At 38.4% G+C, this 25,723-nt stretch overlaps 1 protein-coding gene across 3 annotated transcripts in view; it reads right to left on the reverse strand.

Annotated features, from left to right (window-relative positions):
* The window catches only part of FRK (fyn related Src family tyrosine kinase), a 62,112-nt gene that overhangs the window by 8,991 nt on the left and 27,398 nt on the right, over positions 1–25,723 (reverse strand). For all 3 annotated transcript variants that reach the window (XM_081325427.1, XM_081325426.1, XM_081325425.1), the window contains 6 exons: positions 23,843–23,964; positions 22,064–22,227; positions 16,739–16,907; positions 10,234–10,392; positions 6,649–6,830; positions 964–1,129 (listed from right to left, as the gene is read on the reverse strand). In XM_081325427.1, the coding sequence (XP_081181553.1) occupies positions 964–1,129; positions 6,649–6,830; positions 10,234–10,392; positions 16,739–16,907; positions 22,064–22,227; positions 23,843–23,964 (962 nt within the window). The remainder of the gene's footprint in view (positions 1–963; positions 1,130–6,648; positions 6,831–10,233; positions 10,393–16,738; positions 16,908–22,063; positions 22,228–23,842; positions 23,965–25,723) is intronic.

Genomic DNA, 25,723 nt, shown 5'->3' on the forward strand with positions numbered 1-25,723 from the left:
TTTGCTTTCTTGCGTTTCTTTTTCTTTGGGATGGTTTTAGTTGCTACCTTTTGTACAATGTTGTGAACCTCTGTCCATAGTTCTTCAGGCACTCTGTCTATCAAATCTAATTCCTTAAATCTATTTGTCACCTCTACTGTATATTCAACAGGGATATGATTTAATTCATAACTGAGTGGCCTAGTGTTTTTCCCTACTTTCTTCAGTTTAAGCCTAAATTTTGCAACGGGAAGCTCATGGTCTGAGCCACAGTCAGCTCCTGGTCTTGTTTTTACTGAGTGTATAGAGCTTCTCCATCTTTGGCTGCAGAGCACATAGTCAATCTGATTTCTGTGTTGACCATCTGGTGATGTCCATGTGTAGAGCCGTCTCTTGGGTTGTTGGAAAAGAGTGTTTGCTATCACCATCATATTCTCTTGACAAAATTCTATCAGCCTGTGCCCTACTTCATTTTGTACTCCAAGGCCAAACTTGCCTGTTATTCTGGTTATCTTTTGGCTTCCTACTTTAGCATTCCAATCCCCCATGATGATAAGGACATCATTTTTTGGTGTTAGTTCTATAAGGTGCTGTAGGGCTTGTGTAAAAGCAAAAAAAAGTTATGATTGTATTGTTATCTTCTACTGTGCTAAAGAGAGTCAGAAGTTGGTGCCTTTTTCTTTTCCTTCCCTCTTTTTCTAGTTTTCTATTACTTTTTTGAATTTCTCTTTGTATTTTATATTTTGACAAACCAATAAAACTATTATTATAGGAAGAGGTATCAGGTAAATAGATGTAAAAATAAATCTAGCAAGATTTTAATTGTTTGAGATTAGTGGTGGTACAATTTCTGCATAGATTATCTAAGAGTTTCTATTCCATAGAGAAAGTTTTATTAACTTTTCCCATCAACAGAAGAAAAGTGAGGTGGTCTCATTAAAAAAGCAAAAATTGAAATCATGATTTTTCAAACAAAACACTCACCTGCATAGGGCATTTTTCCATAAGTGATTATTTCAAAAATGAGTATTCCAAAAGACCAGACATCAGATTTAACGCTAAACCTATTCGAGCGAATTGCTTCAGGAGCTGTCCATTTCACTGGGAGCTTTGTTTCATGTTTGGCTTCATAGACATTTTCATTTTCTACCTATTTTAAGCAAACAAGAAACAATGTGATAAATGTCCAGATTTATACATTTCCTCTATTGTGACCTTCAAATTAATTTAAAACCTTTTTTTTTCATTTGCTAACATTTACAAAATCCTAATAATCATTACACTGAAATTGCTTGTTGATTGTTAGCTGAAATTAATGAAGTTTCAAGATGTTCCCTAACCACCTGAACCAGCCAGGTAGCATTTTTGTTCCTTAATTCCTAGCCCTTGTTTTGTCAAGCATCCATGCAACATCAGTTTGGCCATGATTAATTGGGGCTTACTACTGTGAGTCCTGAATCTATCAGGGACAGGAGTGCAAGCTACCTGTTGGCAGCAGGGCACAGGACTCATGTGAAGCCTTTAGCAAAAAGACAAGGTGACAGCAAGAACTAAAGCATTCAGAACCTTTGTTCTGTGATTAATTACAAGCACCAACAAAACACTGACTTTGATAATCACCACTTAAACAATTCCAGGATTTAAAAAGCAGACTCCAAGAAGTGCAAATTAATATATTTGTTCAAAGTGGTGCCAATTAATTTAGGTAAAGTGAGCTGACAGACTCTGAAGAGTAAATGGAGCATTATTTACTTATATATTAGATTTTTTTCTGAGTGTCTATGGAGATTCCAGGTCATCCGTGGTTGTCCCAAAGGTGCTTTTTCAAGAGGCAATTGGACTTTCTTGTTTTTCTTTGAAGACATTTCACTTCTTAGGTCCGGGGTATTTGAGGGAACACCTGCTGCCGGCATCAAGTTCCCTTCGTCCTGTGCGCTCCCACAGGGAGGGCCTTCTCAGGGTGCCGCCAGTAAGAGACTGCCGGTGGATAACACCCAGGGGGAGGGCTTTCTCTGTGGGTGCGCCTGCCCTTTGGAACCAGCTGCCCGTGGAGCTTAGGACTGCCCCCAACCTTCGTTCATTTCGCCGGGACCTGAAGACCTGGCTCTTCGAGCTTTCTGGCCCAGGCTGAGAGTTTTAATTGGGGGTTTTTATATTCTTTCAGGGACTTAATTTAATCTTTTAAAATTGTTTTTTAATTTTTGTATTGATGTTTTAAGTACCTTGTAAACCACCCTGAGTCCTACGGGAAAGGGCGGTATATAAATTCAATAAAATTCAAATTCAAATTATCTTCTTCAGCTCTGACTAGATGGTGGGGAATGGAAGGATTTATATTCCTTGAACAGCCCTCTCTCAACCGAGGGGGAGGGATATGACATCATCTATCTCCGGTCTATAACACAGTACTTTCAGCAGTTCCAAGAAGGCTCCACACCCATTTGCACCACTCAGGTGACCTTGAGGACAGAGATAAACCTCCAAGTGGCCTCAATGACTCTCTAAAAATGCAAATGACCAGCTGTCTGCAAGGAGTATAAATCCTTCCATTCCCCACCATCCAGTCAGAGCTGAAAAAGCTTCTTGGATGAGAAGCAAAACATCTTCAAAGAAAAACAAGAAAGCCCAGCTGCCTCTTGAAAAAGCACTTTAGGGTTTGTTTGTTTTTTAAAAAAAATGTTTATTTTTTTTGAGGTCAGCCTGCTCCCTTTCTCAGATGCATATTGCTCTGAGTTTCCGAAATGTAATATTCTATATTCTTTTTTTCTTATCAGGCAATACAGATCACCATGACGATCTCTGTATTACTTCAGTGCACCTTTTAAAATGTATGACTGCATCTGTACGTCATGTTAAGGCAAAGTAGTTGCCCCTGTTTTAGTCTCTCTGCTCTCTAGGGTAGATAAACAATTCACAGAAAGAAGTGCAGTGCAAATATTTAAGCTAAAATGCTAACGTGAAAGCAGTTTGGTAGAATCTTTCCTCTGAATCAAATATTATAATGAAATCATCATATCAATCTGATGGGTAAACATTTCAATTCAAAAAAGTAGCAAACATAATTTTATCTGAATCAGTATGAATCCATCCAATTGATAATGCAGATTCATTTCATTTAAAAATGAATCAATTTAGAAGACCAAGCTGAATCACTTTTCCAAAGCAGAATCACGAATTCAAAAATGATCTGTGAATGAGATAGGCAGTTTCTAAATTCTCTCTCTCTCTCTCTCTCTCTCTCTCTCTCTCTCTCTCTCTCTCTCTGTGTGTGTGTGTGTGTGTATATACATATACTCTTCCAAATGTAAAAAAGAAATTCAGTCTTAATTTATGCCACTATTAATTTACACATTCTTCATAGTCAAAATAAGACCAAAAAAAGATAAATAGGGGAGAAAGTGATACCATCTTAAAGGGTCTAAGGCAAACTTAAACATTATTTTGCCTGAATATATACCTCTTTGTCCCTGAAAGGTCTCACTCAGAACATATAATAAATGTTGCCAAAGCTGCCACTTGAACCAACAGTAATCCACCTACAAATTTTCTGTAGTATATTGTCTTGATTTGCTGGTTCCAGACAGTGCCTAATCCCAACAAGCCTGAAGCAAAAAACCAATCTATGGAAATCAACTTACAACCTCTTGCCCTTTCATAAGTCAGCACATTGGCAGGAGGTGCAGCAGATCAAGGAATGAGCAGTCAGTGTTCTAAAAGTACCCACTAAACAAATCACAGAAGGGGTTTTTATTTAGCCACTGCTGCTGCCAGGAAAATCCAGCTCAGAGAAACTGAGCAAGGTAAAACATCACATTTCATGGTAAATTAGAATTGTGTCTCGCTGTGACTTCCAAACATAGCCTTTGTCTCTAGCTACAGCCAATTAGCTGATTCTTATGCTGGAAACTCTGCTACAATGAGTATTGTTCTTTGTCCCCAAAATTAGACACCCTATATAGATGCTGCCTCTTTGTAGAGCAATTCCACACTTGTAGATGTTGTATCATTTAGCATGGTGTTTTGTAAAGTGTATCTGAGGACAATGGGGGGGGGGAAGGTTCCTCTAAGACACTCTCGTGTGTCCTTAAAATAAAATTTATTTGCCAGATATTGAAGATATTTGCTAAAAATTAAAACAGTCACTCTTCTTGTTTTTTTTTTGTTTCTTAAAAAAAAAATTCAGGAAAAATATTTGTTAACATCTAATGGGTTTAATGTTGTAATTTTTATGTGATTCTATAAATGGATCAATTTTAATTTTTAATACGGTAACTAATGATAAATATAACCATAAATATAAAAAATATAAATATAAATCCAAGGCAAACCATTCAATATCACAATAGTCCATGTCTATGCCCCAACCACAGGTGCTGAAGAGGATGAAATTGACCAGTTCTATGAGGCCCTACAGCACCATATAGAACTAACACCAAAAAATGATGTCCTTATCATCATGGGGGATTGGAATGCTAAAGTAGGAAGCCAAAAGATAACCAGAATAACAGGCAACTTTGGCCTTGGAGTACAAAATAAAGCAGGGCACAGGTTGACAGAATTTTGTCAAGAGAATACGATGGTCATAGCAAACACTCTTTTCCAACAACCCAAGAGACAGCTCTACACATGGACATCACCAGACGGTCAACAAAGAAATCAGATTGACTATATGCTCTGCAGCCAAAGATGGAGAAGCTCTATACAGTCAGTAAAAGCAAGACCAGGAGCTGACTGTGGCTCAGACCATGAGCTTCTCATTGCAAAGTTTAGGCTTAAACTGAAGAAAGTAGGGAAAAGCACTAGACCACTCAGGTATGAATTAAAACATAGCCCAGTAAAAGTGTACACTCAATTTGCCAGCAAATTTGAAAAACTCAGCAGTAGCCACAGGATTGGAAAAGATCAGTTTACATTCCAAGTCCAAAGAAAGGCAGTGCCAAAGAATGTTCAAACTATCGCACCATTGCACTCAATTCACATGCTAGTAAAGTCATGCTTAAAATCCTACAAGCTAGACTTCAGCAGTATGTGGATCGAGAACTACCAGAAGTACAGGCAGGATTTCGAAGAGGCAGAGGAACTAGAGATCAAATTGCCAACATATTCTGGATCATGGAGAAAGCTAGGGAGTTCCAGAAAAACATCTACTTCTGCTTCATTGACTACGCTAAAGCCTTTGATTGTGTGGATCATAACAAACTGTGGCAACTTCTTAAAGAGATGGGTGTACCAGACGATCTTATTTGTCTCTTGAGAAACCTATATGTGGGTTAAGAAGCAACAGTGAGAACTGGACACGGAAGCACTGATTGGTTCAAAATTGGGAAAGGATTATAGCAAGGCTTTATCCTGTCGCCCTGCCTATTTAACTTGTATGCAGAGCACATCATGAGAAAGGCAGGGCTAGATGAATCAAAAGTTGGAATTAAGATTGCCGGAAGAAATATCAACAACCTAGGATATGCAGATGATACCACTCTAATGCAGAAAGTGAAGAGGAACTAAAGAGCCGCTTGTTGCGGGTGAAGAAGGAGAGTGCAAAAGTTGGGTTGAAACTTAACATTAAGAAAATCAAGACCATGGCCTCTGGCCCTCTCAATTCCTGGCAAATAGATGGGGAAGAAATGGAGGTAGTGACAGATTTTATTTTCCTGGGCTCCAAGATCACCACAGATGGGGACTGAAGCCAAGAAATTAAAAGACGCTTACTCCTGGCGAGGAAAGCCATGGCAAATATAGACAACGCACTAAAAAGCAGAGACATCACCCTGCCAACAAAAGTGCATATAGTCAAGGCTATGGTCTTCCCAGTTCCAATGTATGGCTGTGAAAGTTGGACCATAAGAAAGGCTGAGTGCCAAAAAATTGAGGCCTTTGAACTATGGTGCTGGAGAAGACTCCTGCAAGTCTCTTGGACGGCAAGGCGATCAAACCGGTCAGTTCCAGAGGAGATCAACCCTGACTGCTCTTTAGAAGGCCAGATCCTGAAGCTGAAACTCAAATACTTTGGCCACCTAATGAGAAGGAAGGACTCACTGGAGAAGAACCTAATGCTGGGAAAGGTTGAGGGCAAGAGAAAGAGATTACGTTGGCTGGATGGAGTCACTGAAGCAGTAGGCATGAGCCTTAATGGACTTCAGAAGATGGTAGAGGACAGGAAGGCCTGGAGAGACGTTGTCCATGGGGTCGCATGGGTCGGACACAACTTCCCAACTAACAAGAACAACAACAATATAAAAAGAAAACTACTTCAGCATCCTATGTAATTTTTAGAAGTGGGAAGGGTCTGGAGAGCCAAAAGTTTAAAAAGCACTGTTAGGGCATGATATCTTAAATTATAGCAATAGCATTTAGACTTATATACCATTTCATAGTGCTTTACAGCCCTCTCTGTGTGGTTTACAGAGTCAGCATTTTGCCCCCAACAATCTGGGTTCTCATTTCACTGACCTCAGGAGGATGAAAGGCTGAGTCACGTTTGAGCCGGTCAGGATCAAACTGCTGGCAGTCAGCGGAATTAGCCTGCAATACTGCATTCTAACCACTGCGCCACCATGACTCTTTATATATATATAATATTTTTATTATATATTGGCTTTTGAGTCTAATATAGCTAAAGTATCCAAATATCTGAGACATCAATTTAAAAATTATAATATTGTAGACTACCTTAAAAACCCGTGCAAGTCCAAAATCTGCCACTTTGTAAACATTGTGATCACCAACCAGGACATTCCTTGCTGCCAAATCTCGGTGGATGTAATTTTGGGATTCCAGGTAAGCCATTCCATAGGCCACTTGAGCTGCCATATCTACCTGTTCTGGCAAATGGATTCTGGAACCTGCATCATCTGCGAGGAAGGAATATTTGGAGAAAATTGGGGGAATAGTCTTCTAGGCATTATTTGCAACAACAACAACTCTCTATAGGTATGCCTTGGACAGACAAATTCTACTTGGAATAAACAGCCTTGCAGATGGCCAGGCTCCATACCTGACTTGTATGTGGAAAACAACTAGCAGCCAATTCTGCTCTTGCTGCATATGGCTATATTGAATGGTACCAGTCAGCATCTGACTGAAACATTCTGCATTACAAGTATAATTGCCTGTTTAGTGCAGTAGTCCAGACATAAGGGTAAGAGTGACAATTATGAGGAAGTTATGTTCTTGAATGGTAGACGGTTGGCATACCTGCCCTAGCTAGGCACAGCTCTTCCAGAAGAACAGAGCTGGTCCTTTTAGCTTTGTAGCCACTTTCTCAACAACCTTCTCTAGAAAGGAAAAGGGAAGGGACAGGACTCCAATTATGTAACAGAACTGGGTCCAATTCTCCAAACTTGTCCAATAAAATTATTAGATTTATTTATTTATTTCATTTAAAACACTTATACGACTGTCCATCTTACTGTCCATCTTGGGCAGCTCCCAATCGACAAGTAAAACAACATCACTAATAAAACAAAATAATACGTATATCTAGGAAAACCATAAACATTAAAAATTGATAGCAGAGTTAAACCTCCACGTGCAGTTTACCTGTTAACTCATCCACCTCACCCTATTCCTATCTCACCTTAGAGGAAAAGCCAGTTCTTAAGGCCCCAAATGCGCTTTTTCAAAAGGCAACTAGACTTTCTTTTCCCTTGAAGACATTTTGCTTCTCGTCCATGAAGCTTCTTCAGAACTGAACTGAAGAACTGAACTGAACTGAACTGAACTGAAGAAGCTTCTTGGATGAGAAGCGAAATGTCTTCAAGGAAAAACAAAGGCCAGCTGCCTTTTGAAAAAGCATCTTTGGGACAAACCATGACTTGAATGACTGAGAATCTCCATAGACATTCAAGTCTTAAGAGCTTTTCAGAAGGCTAAGAAGGTGGATATGTCAGTAGAAAGGGCTATAGGGAAGGTCTGCCATGGAAGAGGCACGCTTCCTAGATCCCACAAGATGGCAATGTTTTGATCTACGTGACTGTCATTGAGGATTTACTGCTCATTTTCCTTCTTCACCTAGCCAGACTGAGGCTGCAACAGGATGGTTATCGTACTTTATTGCGTTTTGTTTTTTAACTGCTCGGGGAAGGTGGAACAGCTGGGAGACAAGAATAGAAATGAATGACAAGTACTGCAAGTGTTTCGGCAGATATCAAAGACTAAGTAGCAGAAAGGAGACATTGTAATCACCAAACTGCTACTGTTCCTTGAGATCTGTGTGCTTGCTTTTTCCCCTGACCTTTTTTCTGCCTCAGTAAAATTTGTTTCTTTCACTGATTCTCTTTAGAGAAAACACTACAGCATCTGCTTCAGCTTCACCCAATTCACTGAATAACCAGATGCAGCCATCATATTAATACTGCAGTTTTGGGGAGGTGAGAAGGAAGGTGGAAGAGGATTTGTGGTTTTAAGAATCAGGTATTATAGTCAAATTATATTATACAGTAGTGAAGATTAACTACCGAGAGGATCTTACAACAGTCCTATTGTAGTAAGCGGTTGGGAGGAAATATGTTGGAGTAAAGTAACCGATGAATATTGTACAAAATATGTCACTGTTAGTATTGCAAGTCAAAATGGGACTGAATCTTCCCTGCTGTTGAAAGTTGCATTTCTACCTATAGAGAGGATGTTATTTGCATCCACTTTTTTCCCTTAATTTTTTATGGTGCAGATCTCCAAGGATATAACATGTCACCTTCATACTGTATTTGTAAAGTCCCATTACACTTCTTTTAACACATGATATAAAGACTAGAGCTGGCAAGGAAGAAACGAGAAGCTTGAGACTCACCGTGGCTGTTTTGTAAACATTGCCCCTCTACAGCCATGCCAGGGTGAGAAATAGAATGCAAACAATCTCTTTCCAAAAAGCACACACACACACAAATTCTGGCTTTAAACCTCAAAGTGGTGGTTTATGGGAGTGTGCGAGTGTGTGTGTGTGTGTGTGTGTATGTGTGTGCATATGTAGTACTTCTCCTGGGGAGAGAGCCAGTTTGGTGTAGTGGTTAAGACACCAGGCTAGAAACTCGGAGACTGTGAGTTTTAGTACTGCTTAGGCACAAATCCATTTGGATGACCTTTGGCCAGTTACTTTCTCTCAGCCTTAGGAGGAAGAAAAGGGAAAACAACTTCTAGTATCTTGTGAAGAAAACTGCAGGAACATGTCCAGACAGTTGCCAGAACTCAACACTGAGTCAAAGACACAAATGTCTGTCTGTCTGTCTGTCTGTTATTCTGAAATGATACATCAGGTGAGGAAGAATTCAAGAACACAATATGGTCCAGAAAAGCCTGGGTCGAGGCCTTTTCTCAGTTATGCAATTTTCTGGATAACTGAAGCACCCAGATTCATACAAAGCAAAGATTCCTGTGAGGATGGTCCGTTCCTTAATATATTTCTAATATACTATATGATCTTGACTTGTTATCAGAAATAGAGACAAACAGATATGCATCTGCCTAAAAATAAAACACAAAGTTTCATCCTTTCTCTAGAAATCCTTTCCCATAAATGTTTAAGTTTACACAACATTTTTCAGTCTTTCTGTGTCTGTACATCCATGTAATAGAAAGAAAAAGAAAGATATCTTCTTCAGGTTGTATGGGAATGTCCCTGCAATATGTATAGACTAAGAAAGACAGTTTTTACTATTTGGAAATAACAATGACCTATTTTTGTTTGCTTGGGAGAGCATTTTGTGAAGTCTCTGAATAGCTATGAAGGTTCTAATAGAGGGTCCACATACCTTCGCAAAGCTTTAAGAGGGACTTGGACACACCATTCCAAAAGTTCCACTAAATTAGAATGTTAAATGAGACTGAAGGCACAGAAGGAACAACCGCACTGACTATTTCATTTCACTTTGTTAAGATTAAATCTAAATTAAATCTACTTTAGCTTTTGTCTGCCCCATTATTTCTTAGTATATATTCCCAGCATGCCATTCAAAGTGTAAGTAGTTTGGGACACACACACACACACACACACACACACACAGAGAGAGAGAGAGAGAGAGAGAGAGAGAGAGAGAGAGAGAGAGAGAGAGAGAGAGAGAGAGAGAGAGAGAGAGAGAGAGAGAGAGAGAGAGAGAGAGAGACCATGTCAATCCCTGCCAGTCATTACTGGCTTCATATCCAATCACACTAGATTGATCTGCTCATCTCTCCTTCTCTCCCCTCCCTTTTTTTAATACCAGTATGTTTGCTTTACTGCAAACTGCCATACTCTATCTAAATGAAATGTTTCCTACTCACTTTGGAGATATTCTAGCAGACTCCCATGTCTCATCAGCTCTGTAACAATATAAATTGGATCCTGTAAAGTGCAAACAGCATAGAGCTGTATAAGCTTAGGGTGTCTCAAATTCTTCATTATCTGTGCCTCCCTGAGGAAGTCTTTTGGATCCATTGAACCTGAAATGAGAACAGCAGTGAAAGGAAATTAGTGTGTGTTATTAAGGGCTATTCCAGTTTGCCCCACAGTCTTGTGGAAATAACCAGGGATATTGTCTGCCTCTCTGCTAATCAGCACAGATAGCAATGCAAATCCCCCCTACCTAATTCAGATATGGAATTTATGAAATTGAAATAGCAAAGGAGAACACATTACTTTTTGCCCCCCAAAAATTGATTCTAAAAACAAATTCAGCAACAATAGCAATTGTACGTCTGGTCCTCCAACTTCCCTCAGTCCCCACATAAATGCTACTGGTTATTACCAAAGATGAAATCGCAGCAGTGTTATTGGTTTCACTGTTCATCTGGATCCTCAGAAAGGAAGCATTATGTTTCGGGTTCGGACGAGCAAGAAAGACGCCAGGCAGATGAGTACAGAAGAATAGTTGCTTTATTCATAACTTTAACTGTACTGAGGGCTAGGGGTATCCATGCAGTCTTTATATAGTCTCCCATAGTCTGAACAACCAATCAGATTGAACCCATCATTCCCGCCAAGTTCACTGTAGCCTGCACTGGAAAGTCGCATCCGTGTTGCTGGAGAACCGTTAGCTTTCCAGCGTACACATGATAAAGTCTTTCCAAAAGCTCAATACATAACAGGAAGCATGATCAGAAAATGTGCGGTAAATTTCAACATCTTCATTATCTGAATTCAACTTCTGGCCACAGATTTAATCCATAACAAAGATCTCCTTACCATCTTCAACATATATCGTTATAGCTCATTGTATCTTGGAATCATTGTATTACATGTTATAATAAATAAGTATTGCAAGTTTTGGTATCAAGAAATGAAACACAGTAAATCCATGCCAGGGAAAAATCAGTTTTCACAGCAATCTAGATTAGTATTGTGTTAAAAAAAAATTTCTGCCTGTGTGTTGTCAATATAATCCATTTAAGTGAAGATGAAATTTCTTTGTTATTATTGTTGTGAACATAGGTGGGTTGGAACCACATGTGAATAGATCCATCGTCTTCCATCACTATCACAGTCTGAAAGTGATTCCATGAAGCCAAAAGTATCAGTTCATGACACTATCCATTTCAATTTGCTCAAATTCTTATTTTATTCACTTTGAATTCTTTATGACTCAATTGCAAACACTTGCCCCCCAAATAGTAACAATCCACATGCAGATTTGTTTGCATTTTGGGGAATTGTTTTCTAATAAACACATATTCCAAATATTTGCATTTTTTGCAAATAATAAACCTTTAGTGTTTCTTTTTTTAAAATAAATCTTTTAACACTATTTTCCATATCTGAAGCATCTATATGTCTTGGATTTCAGATTCCATCTGGCTGGGAACTCTGAGGTTCTAACATTTCTTGGGCGATAAAAGTGAGGAAAGTTATCCTATAGGTTCAGTTGGGACAAAAATAATAAATAGATATATAAATAGAATATGTTTGGCTATTTTAGTGGAAAGATTTATTTAATTACTATAATCTTCTCCAAGCCTTTTATCACGGCAAATCAGTGTTTTATTCCCTTACTGCATAGTCTTCTCACCTCATATGTGAACCTCACATACTTTTAAAATGCATGAAGACTACTGAGAATTTTATGGGAAATTTTATATGGAACCTTAGAAAAGATAGGGGGAAATGTATGGCTTTCTGGCATTGTTGAACTTTAAATCCCAGCATTCCTCACTATTGGCCTTGCGGCAAGAACAGAAGGGATTTGGATTCAGCAAAACCAGAGGGCTGTTTTTAGTCTTCTTCTGTATTAGAGCCAAACTAAGCTTTACTGAGGTGTGTAATCCCCCCTGTAGTCCTCTTAAAGTATTATTGCATGAGCAAATGTAATATGGATTTTTTTTTAGATTGGCTCCTTAAACCCCTGTGCTTAGAGATATTATATTTAAATTTTAAAGCAATACTTGGCACAATATGGTTAAAATCTATTCTATCCTATCAGGTATTCTTACCAAATAATGACTAAATCACTGTTAGAAACTTGCTACTCTTCTTTTCTTTACTATCCCTCCCTTCCTTTTAAAAAGCTTCAGGAAAATGCATTAAAATGTAAAATATTTAAAACGCATAATGAGCTAGTAGACTTACAAATGTAGTTGGTATGGTTTTTAAAAAAATACTTCAGTGCTAATATAGTAATCAAAGATCTCACAATTGCTTCATGGGACCACTTTGTTCCTATGAAGATTGGTGCCAGTTTAATTAGGCACGGTGTGTGTGTGTGTGTGTGTGTGTGTGTGTGTGTGTGTGTGTGTGTTAATTATTTTTCCTTTTAATACAACATTGGAAGGATCAAAGATCAATTTTTAAGCAAATGGAGAAAATGGCTCAAATGAATGGGTTTATCATGTGAAAATTTTCAAATGTGTAGCATTCAATAATCCTAGATATTATTATCCCTATGTTCTTTTTTTAAATAAATAGTTCAATTGCTCTTTATGTTACAATAATTATCTGTCCTACAATAATTATTTAACTGTGCCTGTAAAATAGTACAAGTATTTTGTTGGTTAATATAGGAGTTTTTTTAAAAAAATCATCAGAACAAAACCTATTCATGATATCCATTGCTTGAACAAATATGACTCTCACATTCAAACTCACTATTCACTTTATAGTGTTACAAGATTTTTAATTGAAAATTCTCAGCATCCATCTGAATTTTTTAAAGGGTTTTTCTTTCTGCCTTCCATGTTGACAAAAAGAATTTGTCACTAAATGCCACGGCTAATATTTCAATCCTAACATTATTTGATTCAAAGTAACGTCATGCTTCTAATTCCATTCAACATTAACGAGAGAATTTAGGATTAATAGGAACCAAAATCCCTACTGCTATTTCAGTGAAATAAATCTAGGTTTGCTTTTACCAAACTGTTATGGGAAAGTTCCCTCTAAGCAATCCTTCTTTTCTCTGCTGTTATTTCTGTGGAAAGATAAGCTATTCTCCAAAGAACCTGAAGGCAGGACAAGAAGCAATGGATGGAAACTAACCAAAGAGAGAAGCAACATAGAACTAAGGAGAGACTTCTTGACAGTTAGAACAATTAATCAGTGGAACAACCTGCCTCCAGAAGCTATGAATGCTCTAACATTGGAAGTTTTTAAGAAGAGACTGGACAGCCATTTGTCTGAAATGGTATAGGGTTGGACTAGATGACCTCCAAGGTCCCTTCCAACATTATCACTATCATCATCATCATCACCACCATTATTATTATTATTATTATTATTATTATTATTATTATTATTATTATTATTATTATTATTATTATTATTATTATTATTATTATTATCTTCCATCCTTTGTCTCCCCAGAGATAGCAGTCTTCTTCAGCCACCTCAGGCCTCGTTCTACTTTTGATAAAGGACAATTGTCCTGTTGTTCTCTATGTGTTCCTGCTGTCTTTCAACATTCCAATCCAATGACAATGGAGCCAAGCTACTGCTTGGTCCGCACTACAGTCATTACAAAAAAACAGATTGGTTGTTCCCCTGCTTCTTGATCTTCCATTCTGCGAGGGCAAAACTTCCACCTTTAACTTTTCCTTTCCTTTTTTCTTTCCCAGATGTCTACTCACTGGGATGCCTTTGCCCCCTTCCTTCCTCTGATGGTAATGCAAACCTATCTTTTTGTTTTACCAATGATGTTTGGATGCTGTAATGATTAAAGCAAGGGTAGCAGGCTCCTTCATTTCTACCTTCTACTGTTAATCCAGGGAATGCTTGTAGCAAGGGAGAACAAGGTTCAACTTCATAGAATAAATAGCACTTCCTGAAACTTGGTAGCTCCATTGCAATTTAAAGGAGGGCAGGTCTGGGAAAGCCAAGGAGAAGATGTTTCAACCAGCCTGGGCAGAAACTGAAAAGATACACACTGGAAGATCTAAGGAGTAAATATATTGATGAGCTTCTCGGGGGATGAGAGAGTAGGAAAACTTGGGGTGATGAAAGGTGACATGAAAGTCAACCCTAAATTAAATTTTAAGAATGGTAGTTGTGAACTACGAGAGAACACCGGATGCTTTTCATCTGCTAGTTGCACAATGGAGGGCAGTGATGTGCTGCTGGAGGAGATGGAGCATGCCAGGCACTATAGTGAATCAGAGCTAGGGCCGTCACTATATTGGAAGGAAGACCATCAACCTAAGTCTTAAGATGGTTTAGCAGAAGTGATGTCATCTATATATGAACTTAGGAAATGGTGGGCAGCCTGACTCATGATGGGAAGCAGTAAGTCTGAATTGCACATAGTCATTTCAGACTGCTGAGTCAGAAGGTCAAACAAAGCAATGCATATTAAGTAGTTAGTGTATATTATCTTAGTATTTCTTACTTGTGAGCAATTGGTTTTGTTTAATTGTATACCTTAGATGACAAAGCCTTGGGGATAAGGAACCTTAAGGGCTAGGGAAGAACAGGTAGAAAGTGGACTATATACTTTTCTGACTTATGTCAAATGCCTTGGTCTGAATTAGAAAAAAAGGGTATAATATAAAATGCCAACCAAAAGTCTTGCTATCTTAAGAGAAACTTAAAGTTTTGCTTGGCATCATTTACCTGACACATTTCTCCTTGGTAAGGAAATGAGGCAAAATGCCCAGGAGAATACTTATAAGAGCCTATACTATAAAACACCTGTACAGTACAGCTAAGATTTATTCATTCATTCATCTAATTTATATGGCCACCTATTTATCCAAGGAACTCTGGGTAGTGAATAAAATAAAGAGAATTTCATTAAAAGAGAAAACTAAAAATTAAAATTGCATCAAAGTTCAATAGAAACATGAAACCATTAGACTCATCAATCCATGCCAGTGCTCCCATGCTAATATTCTCATCCCAAAGGCTCTGGAAAAATCCAGCCTTCACATCCATGAAAAGCCAGCAGAGCCCAAATTTCTTTAATTTCAATAATTAAAACATCCCCAGATAATACCAACTTTAATTTTTAATTATTGCTGTTTATTTTTATTTTAAGAGACGTGAATGCATTAATTTAGTGAAAATCCACTTGCAAATATAAAGCAGCCTAAAGGAACGTCCACAGAGTTATCAATTTTACTTTCTAAAACTTGTGAGTGCACCACCCTCACTTCAGCACTGCCATCCTCACAATTTTCAGTGCTTCTATCAGCTAACCAGAATCAGAGCTTTCCTCAACCCCTTAACGGCATAGCACAAAAATTAGCATCCACCCAGCACCCTACCCACCCATCTTCTTTGCCTTGAAATTGTTCTTCGTACAGCAGAAGACAGAAAACACCACCTGTTCTTCTTCTCTGTTACAAAAACCAGTTGAAATGGTGTTAAACCAGGGCTTTTCAACCTTTTCACCCATTGTACCACTTTTAGGATATGGCAACATCCAAGTACCACCAGTCACCTAGCAAGGTGTCAAAAACTTGATGACCAAAAAAAAAGGAAAAAAGTAATGAAGTACAGGTAGTCCTCGACTTACAACAGTTTGCTTAGTGACTGTTCGAAGTTACAATGGCACTGAAAAAGTGCCCCCCAAGCCACAGCCGAGCAAGACACCTGCCTGCCCACCCAGCAGCACTCTTCCTCCTGTCTGAGGTTTTCATTGTTGTGAGCATTTCTGTTGAGGATTGGCAGCAGGGGTGGGGTGGGGGTGTTTGGTTTTTATCCCCCCCCCCTCTGCTGGGTGGTTGCAGCAGGTTTTGGTCACTTCACATGACCCTAGGACACTGTGACCGTCATAAATATGAATCAGTTGCCAAGCATCTGAATGTAAACCACAAGACCCTGGTGATGCTGCAACATTCCAGCTGATTGATGCTTCTTCTGGGCTCAGCAGAAGCACCGGGATCAGCGCCGAGCTCCAGCTGGAGCCTGGCACTGATCCTGGCGCATCCACTGAGCCCTGACAGCCCTGCAGGTCCAGCCATCTCTCGCTCAGGCTTCTGTGGTGCTACCACCGGTTCAGCTCATTCCCCTCCCCCACTACCACTTTTCTAGGATGGTCGTGTACCACCTGCCAAGTGCCAATATACCACAGGTGGTACCCGTACCACTGGTTGAAAAGCCCTGTGTTAAAGCACCAGAACACTTGCATTTCAGCAGAGAGAAGAGACAGCTGTAGAGCCAGGATGCTGTCTGAGGGTTCACCATTGGAAAAAAAATGACCAACCTATAGGTCAAGAATTAAAACTGCAAAATGATCTTTGCAGCATCAACACTAGGACTGAATTGGATGTTTAAAGGGTTTAGCTGCAGAAGTGCTTATGAAGATGTTGATCACATCAGGATTGTACCATTTGTCTAAGAAAATTACAGAAGTGTTCAACATACCTGGTTTTAATGTTTTAACTGCCACTGGTGTTCTGTTATTCCATAATCCTTCCCAGACCTCACCAAATTGCCCAGAACCCAATCTTTTTAAAAGTTGTAGAGAATTTCGATCAATCTCCCAGTGATCTACAGTTTGATATGATAAATCATATGGTGTTGGGACTTCTGTCTGGATGGAAATAAAAAAAACATACATAAACATCCATTTTCGCTTTGCCCAAGAATGTCAAAATGGCAAACTTCATAGGTTTTTATTAATAGTCTGCCCTCTAAACAAAAAGCTTGGGACAGCAAATAAAGCCATGCTTTTAACAAAAAGATGCCTATCCTTACAATGACTACCAAATACTTTCTATTGTAAAGACAGCATGTTGCCTTGCCTTTACTAAAGTAGCATGAAACAGTTGCTTTGAGCACTAACTTCCAGCAGGGAATGCTATATTCTTATTGTCACATTCTCATTTTATTATTTTTATTTTAAAGCCAGAAAACATTATTTGAATGTTTTCAAATTCAAAAATATCTAGGATGAGCCATGTGTGTTGGGGTGCTTCCAGACAGATGGCTCCTAACATCCTCCTTCCCCACCCCCCTGCCACACTCATTTTACTGGAGAGATGTTCCATATTTATTTCCATAACAGAATTATTTTCCTATCAAGAAACAAATGAAAATGGTGGAGGAACGGAGATGGTTCCAGATAGAGGATCATGTCTGAATCCTCTGTAAAATTTGGAACAGGAAGATGACCTGATTGGATGACTTGAGTTCATCCAAAGGCTTTATTGACACCTTTCACAATATGGGACTAGCAGGTGAGAGATGAGTATTCACTGTTTTTGGCAGAAGATTATATTGGGTTCTTCAGTTGCCATGACAACACTGAAGCCATCATTTCATCATTCACTCATTCCTGAACTTCTGGAGTCCTCTCAGGGTTTCCTTCACCCACTGGCATTGACACTGGTGTGGAGATGCAGCAAGATTCCTGCACAGTCTAAATATTTTTTTGTATCAAGCCTTAAAGCATGTGTGAAAATAGTGCAATTGCTAATTCCTTTGAAACTTGGTCAAGATAATCAATACTTGGTATAGAAACCAATGATCTCCAGAAAAAAAAATCAGACCTATCTCCAATCCACAGAGTATAAAGTCTGGATTAATTATTTCTACTTAATAAATCATGGAGAAAAATCTATCTCTGGGGTTGCTACGAGTGGAAAACGACTTGATGACAGATAATCAATCAAACAATTAATCACTTGATAAAACCCTGATATTTCTCAACTGATTTTCCTCCTTCCATTAAAAGTTGGAAAAGCAATGAAGACAAACTTTCCAGACTGTTTTATTTAATATGTATAAAAGGTACTTACCTATGCTTCCACACATTAACCTTTAGATGCTAGCATTTTATCTGACACACACAGAACATTAGTAGTTGTACTTTTTTTTGCATTTTCAGGAAGAATGAAGACAAATGTATCAGATTCAGAGATGGCCACAAAGGGTGGCCAGCATTACAGGGGGAAAAATAGTTTTATGGAGAAAGTTTGAAGAAACTAGAACTGTCTAGCATGATGAAAAGGTTGCTAAGAAGATATGAAGAATTAAAAAACTGGAAGAATTTATCTCTGGATATGCAATAAGCTGCTACCAACCAGTAGACAATAGCAACCTCTAGGGCATTTTCCCACTGCAGAGTTATAGCACTATCCATCCATTCTTGAGTCAATAGAATGCTATACAGGTGGTCCTCAACTTACAACAGTTCATTTAGTGACCGTTCAAAGTTATAACGACACTGAAAAAAGAGACTTATGACCATTTTTCACACTTATGACTATTGCAGCATCCCCATGTTGGTCATGTGATTTACATTCGGATGTTTGGGGCAAATGGTTCATATTTATGACAGTTGCAGGGTCTCTGGGCCATGTGATCCCCTTTTGCGACCTTCTGACAAGCGAAATCAATGGGGAAGCCAGATTCACTTAACAGTCGTGTTCCTAATTTAAGAACTGCAGTGATGCACTTAACAAATGTGGCGAGAAAAGTCGTCAAGTGGGGCAGAACTCACTTAGCAACTTAAATTTTGGGGCTCAATTGTGGCGATAGGTTGAGGACTACGTCTACCAACCTGAAATGTCCTGTCCCAGCTGGCTACCTCTGTCTCCCACTTCTGTTTCCTATCAATGCCAGAAATCCAACTTTTCTCCAGAGTAATAGTAATAAAGTCTAACAGATTTTATACACCTTGAGGCAGCCTTGGGATGCAGTCAAAATAAGGGAGAAAATGCTGCTTTAATGCTAGTAAGCTAAGGAAGATTTTAAGCTTGGCTTGTGGGCCGAGGATGAGGATGAGATGAACATCATAGGAACACAGCAGGAAAAAAAGCATGTAGGTGTACATGGGGACAAAATCCAACTGTTTTTTTTTTAATCTAACAAAAGGAAGGCAATTGAAATCAAACCAGTCTTACCATACTAAAATTGGATGTCAATGATTGTCCATCCAATCAAGAATAGAACTTGGTGCTATAAAACAGATTGCACTCTTTTTCCATCACCATCTGCATTGCACAGAGATGTTCTTGGATTTATCATTCACTAGAGGTGCAGGGAGCTCTGCTCTTCAGTCACTTTTCATCACTTATTACTAATGCTGATCATGTTATTCCAGACACATAAGTAATCCTCTGGTAATTATTTCTACTTTGATCATTGCCTGCTTTGCTTATTGCACTGTGCTTGTTGCGTTGTGCTCATGGCAAAGCACATTAGGCACTGAAAATGGTTTAGAATTCCCACTTATTCTCTAGCCAGAGTCCATTGAATGCAATTATGGTGTGACACTTCCACTAATCCATCTCTTAGATCAATTCAGAACACTGGTCCTAAACTTTACATCCCTAAACAATTTGCATCATATTACCTTTTGAGGTCAGACTGTCTGAAGGAATCTCTCTTTCACTTTTTAGCTTTGTTATCATTCATGTGGGCCTTCACAAAGCAAGCACTGCTATATATCACTTCTGCAAAATATCCCCCTCAGATAGGCTTGCTTGATATCTTCATTATGGTATTTCCAACAGTTCCTTTTTCTGCTTTATTTTTCCAGGCTAGACACAGGCTATTTATGCGTACCTTGTTGCTGGCCTCCCCTTAAATTTATCATAGGGTATTTTATTCATAAAATGATAGATGGCCTTCAACAGGGAGATATACAAAGATATTATATCCAGGGGAAAAGAATAATAGAGCACACCTACGTACAAGATGAGAAATTCATGGCTACATCAGAGGATATGTGAGTGCTGCCAGAGTCCCTCAAATATATTTGCCTTTCATTCTTCCCTTTCTCCCTTTCTTGCTTTCACCTATGTATTTTCGGGGCTTGCCATACTGTTGGAGGAGGGTGCCTGCATGGGGCATATTATCTGCTTCATTCTGCTCTGGGCGAGATGGCCTCCCTCCAGTCGAGAGGAATGCAAACTGAAAACATCTGCCTTATCTCCAGACAACAGAATGTGGGACCATTGGGAAACGAAACCAAGAGAGACCTTGAGAAGCATAATAAATCTCCAGCTTCTCATCATAATATGGTAGCATCTATGGATTGGCTGGGTTTCAACCGGACAGTTGGACTCTGGGGGGAGTAGTGATGCATCGCCTTTTTGATGTGATCCATTACATGCCAAATCTCAGATCTTGCTTTGCTCTCTTGCCATCACTAACTCTCAGTAAAAGTTTCCTTTTGAGACAATGCCTGTTTCAAGAGTTCTGCTTTCTTGGAGATCTAGTTGAGGCAGGTCCTTACAGGTGCGGTCACTAACAACCAACTGTCTACAGTGTGAGATAGTTCTAAAACACAATTCTGGGATGCTTCAAGAAGAAATACTGTGTCAAAGACACATGAAATTCTGCCCTGGTAAAATTACTAGAGTACAGGATGTGATTCTGACTACCGCATTTCCAAAAGAATTTTAAAAGTGAGAACGTGGACACAACAAATGTGATACAGGAACTTAAAGCCCCACCCTGTAAGGATAGGTTGGCTGAAGGGCTGAAAAAAATATGGATATTCAGCCTGAGAAAGGGAGACAAAAATAAGTGTTTGGTTGTATAAAAAGGTCTTACAAGGAAGCGTGTGAAGAACTATTTTTCATTGCCAGAGAAACTAGGACTGCAAGTTTCAGCTACCTAGATTTCTTCCTTAATTAAACATAAGGAGGAACTTACTGATTATGAATCTATACAACAGCCGAATAGTCTGCTAACAAAGGTTATGGGTTTTCCATCTCTCGAGGGTTTTAGGAAGATGTCCAGAAAACATGAATTAATAACTTAAGTTCTCTGGACAATTACAGGTAGGTCAAAACACAATGTATTTAATTAATCTGATAAATAACAACAAAAAAAGGGAAGAGGCATGGCAAGAATAATCTGGGCTTTGAATATCCTGTACTGCATAAGGACTGAGTGTGTTTTGAATACAACATCCCTCAACATGGGCAGATTTATATTTTAAAGTGAACCAATCTAATTTATATCTACATCCAAATGTTAAACTCTGAGCACTATAGAACAATACGTAAAAAAAATGTGCATCTTAGGAGAAATGTATATAAAAGGGCAGATTTGTTTTCACCAAAATAAATATCAAAAGTGGATGCAGAAATAGGATGTAGAAAACAAAACATATTTGCTTATGCATTGTGCAACTCTGCACAAAATGCAAAGAGTTAATCTTCACACGGTCTACATTTCATAACAGCATCTCATTTCAGTGAATCAAAAGAGTAAATGTGAACACATTCACATCCTGACACAATTGCTTTTGAAATGATCTATCACGTTGGAAAAGATTCAGAGATTTAACGAATAGATTATTTTTGTTCAAGTGTTTCTTTTAGTATCTCAAAGATTAAAATATCCCTAGATGGAGGCAGGAGAAAGCCAGCAAGCTTTAAAGTATATTTAAGTACTGTCTCTATAATGCTGATCGGATCTGTGGTTTCTACTTTTAGGCAGCCCTTAGAAACAGAAAGAGTTATGAGCTTAGTGATTTCATCTCAATATAAGTTTATACTGTGACTTCATAAATCACACAGTGACATGCGTCTTTTTCCACCTCAATTGCACATTTATTTGCCCAAAATGATACAATGTTGAAATGCCTAAGGAATGGAATGATACAGTTAAGTGCATTTCTTAGAGCAATGATCACAGCATGTAGGGGAGTCATACCTGTATTATCTCAATAATCAAATACTAATCTCTATATTTTTAGGGGGAGAGGAGAAACATTCAGACTTACTGTACCTTAATGCAAGGCCTCCCAAGCCTTACACACAGCCCATCGCTGGATTTACTGTAGTGCTTGACAAAAGCACTTAAAGTGTGAAATGTTACCCTCCGTGTCACAAAATAACTGCCATGGTCCATCTGTCTGATTCGGTAGTGCTTCACGGTTGCTCCATCCCGAACTAAGAAAATAAAAGGATACAAAAATACCATGTCTTGTTTTTCCAATGCCTACAAAGAAATCAGAAAAGGCTATTCTGTAGTTCTCTTCTGCAATGGCTTATGAAAACTGAGTCCTTCACGGAGCTTTTTCATGAATCATTCTCTGCGGCAAACATGGATCTCCTATAATTTGCAGGCTGCCTAGGTTCTCCTGTCAGCCACCAGGCTCACCCCAAAATTGTACGTTTGACATTCAGCTATGTAGTGCCTTTCCTCAGTATACAGGGAGTCCTCGATTTACAACAGTTCATTTAGTGACAGTTCAAAGTTACAACAGCACTGAAAAAAGTGGTGACCATTTTTCACACTTATGACCATTGCATCGCTGTGGTCATGTGATCAAAATTCGGATGCTCGGCAACTGGTTCATATTTATGATGGTTGCAGTGTCCTGGGATCACATGATCACCTTCCGACAAAGCAAAGTCAATGGGGAAGCCAGATTCACTTAACAACCGTGTTACTAATGTAACAATTTCAGTGGTTCGCTTAACAACTGTGGCAAGAAAAGTCGTAAAATGAGGCAAAACTCACTTAACAAATGTTTCACTTAACAACAAAAATGTTGGGTTCAATTGTGGCCATAAATTGAGGACTACCTGTATTGGGAGCGTTACACTGGAGCTCTAATGCTCTAAATCTAAGTAGCCAGATAGAAAAGCCAGAAAGGCCAGGTATACATGTAATAAATATAGCTAAATAAAGTAAATAAGTAGAAATATATTTATCTTTTAAAAAGTTCATAAAAGTTAGTGAAAGGATTAAAATTAAAATTGCTCTATTCTTCCCTCTAGAACACAATGCTGAGTTGTTCTATTTAATTATGCTATTCCTCTATGGGTTTTTCTTATATACATTCTATCCTTCAGCAGCAATTACATATAGATTAAAAAGTTCATGAGATGAATCATCTTATAAAGCTTCACTTGCAGAGTTGTCAAAAAAATATATATCAAGAGGGAAGTCTTGCTGGAATGGGAATATTTTCACCAAAAAAGTCCAGCTATAATATCTGGGCTGTAATCTTAAGAATGACCACTATTGTTGTTGTTGTTGTTGTTGTTAGTTGCGAAGTCATGTCCGACCCATTGCGACCCCATGGACAATGTTCCTCCAGGCCCAGAATGACCTAGAATGACCACTAGATGTCAGCAAATATAAACAACATCCTTAACCCTCTGCCGCCATAGAATGGTTGTTTGGATTTTGGCAACCGAGATCTGGTATCCTTGTGGAAAAGAAAGCAAAAGGGTTGGGATAAGTGAAAGTAATAAAGTTTTCTATAATTTGGCTTCCCTGTCCCAAATGATTCAAAGAAAATCAAGTTTATAGGTAAGCTTTTTTTTCCCTTTAAAAGCACCCAAAAGCACATTCCCACTGTTAAAAACCTAAGGAATAACAGTCTTCTCAAAAATATTTATTCATTCGAATCTGTATGCGTGTGTATTTCTAAACAGTAAGCCACTCACCAAATAAAAAGTGCATGAGATCATCAACAATTGCCAATTTACCTAAACCAAAGTAAGGAAAATTAATTTAACAGCATTTCTATGGTAGAAACAAAATGGAAGTTACCTGAAAGGGAAAATTCACCCTTTTGACTTTCACTCTCTCTGATCAGGAAGGCTCCTGTCTCATTCTCACGATAAAGGAGTTGTTTCTCAGCATCTGCTCGTTTAATAGCTCCAAAAAACCACCTAAAAGAGAAAGAAGTGGGTACAACTAATTAGTAGTCAGAACTAGATTTACATGAATGTTAAAGCAAAGGACCAGTTCTCAACAAATCATTTATCTATTAAGACTAACCTTCGCCACTATTGCAAACTAATCTTAATAGTAATGATACAACGAAGAGGTCCTTCCTCACACAGGCAGGGAACAGCCCAAATGAATACACAGCAGCATTTTAGCAACACATCTGGTCCCAATGTTTCTCAGCCTCAGCAAGTTTTAAGATATGTGGACTTCAATTCCCAGAATTCCCCAGCCAGCCTTGACTTGTTGAACACACCTTAATGTTGCTGAGGTTGAGAAACACTGTGGAACACTGTCTTATCCTGTGTGCATCAGCGTCATATCAGCCGTATACCAATTACTCTTCCCCCAAAATACAAATTAATAATGAGTAAAAAGGGCTAGAAGTTGACACTCATGCCCTAATGCATGGGTATCAAACTGCCGGCCCACGAGCCGGATGCATCATAGTGAAACCGCGTCTACCCCATTGCCGGCAATGGCAAAAAAGTCACGATACATCACGACATGTCACGTGATGTCGTGAGTTTGACACCCCTGCCCTAATGTCATGCAAGGTCCTTGATCTCATTTCAAACACTCTTGCAAGATATATTATTCAGGACCTTTTAAAAAAAAAGTCTTTCCTTTCATAGTATTTTGGACATTTTTTGAAACATTTTCTGGGGTCAGAGTATTGTAAAAAAAAAAGGCCTACTGAGCTCTTGCTTTAATAATCCCTGTTGTTCTGCTGTTTCCTCAGTTTATGGATGCTGACTAAACTATAAGTAGGTTGGTAAAGAATCTCTTGGACAGTAAATCACTGTAATAAAGCTGATAAAATGATCAATCCCTCTGTAGCTGCAAGAGATCATGAAAGCTAGTTATTTTGTTGAAAGATAACACAATGCTTTAAATTAAAATAAGGAATTAAAGGTGGAAAAGAAAACAACTCTGCATTATCTTAGCCTGGTTATAGAACAATGCATGTCTAAATAGAATTATTTTTAATTAAAAGAAATGAGTAGAAAGGATTACGAAAAGATTTTAAATTGTTTTAGGTTAAATATATTTAGCTTTGTGCAAGTTTTTTAAAATGAGTTTCCTCACCGAGCTATGTTAAAATTTAACACTATGATCGCTTTTCTTCACAAAAAAAAAACATTGGGATTTCAAAAGGTATCTAACTTTTGTAATTTTGTGAAGTGGTTTCCTTTGCTATGTTAAATAACAATCCAATGAAATAGCTCAGTATTTTGATATACTGTATTCTAATTTTTTTTTAATTTTTAAAGCTGCAATGAATGGGAAATATACCAATGAAAATTAAAGAGACTGGGGGGAGGGGAGGGTTGACCAGAAGGAAAAAAATGATGGACCAATTTATGGCTTTTGCTTATTGAAAGGGAATGATGGGTAAGATGGAGCAATTAAGGGAGGACAGAGGATAAAGGAATTATGATTTATTGTTTCAGCTGTTAATGAAGATGGTGTCAATTTTGAGAAATTCACAAGCAGCAACCAAACAGATTATCAAAATATTTTGGCAAGTCACCAGAAATAATGGGGTCTGCATGTGAGATATTGCTTCATAAAAAATAATTAGCCTCGTAACAATAGGCTCTGTTGTTGGATTCTAGTTTCTAGTCTCTTGAGATGGAGAGACAGACAATTTTATTTTTGTAGTCTCTTGGCTTATTCTTTGTCCTCTGGTACAATTTT

Source organism: Vipera berus, assembly GCF_964194415.1.
Source record: "Vipera berus genome assembly, chromosome: 1".
NCBI classification, from domain to species: domain Eukaryota; kingdom Metazoa; phylum Chordata; class Lepidosauria; order Squamata; family Viperidae; genus Vipera; species Vipera berus.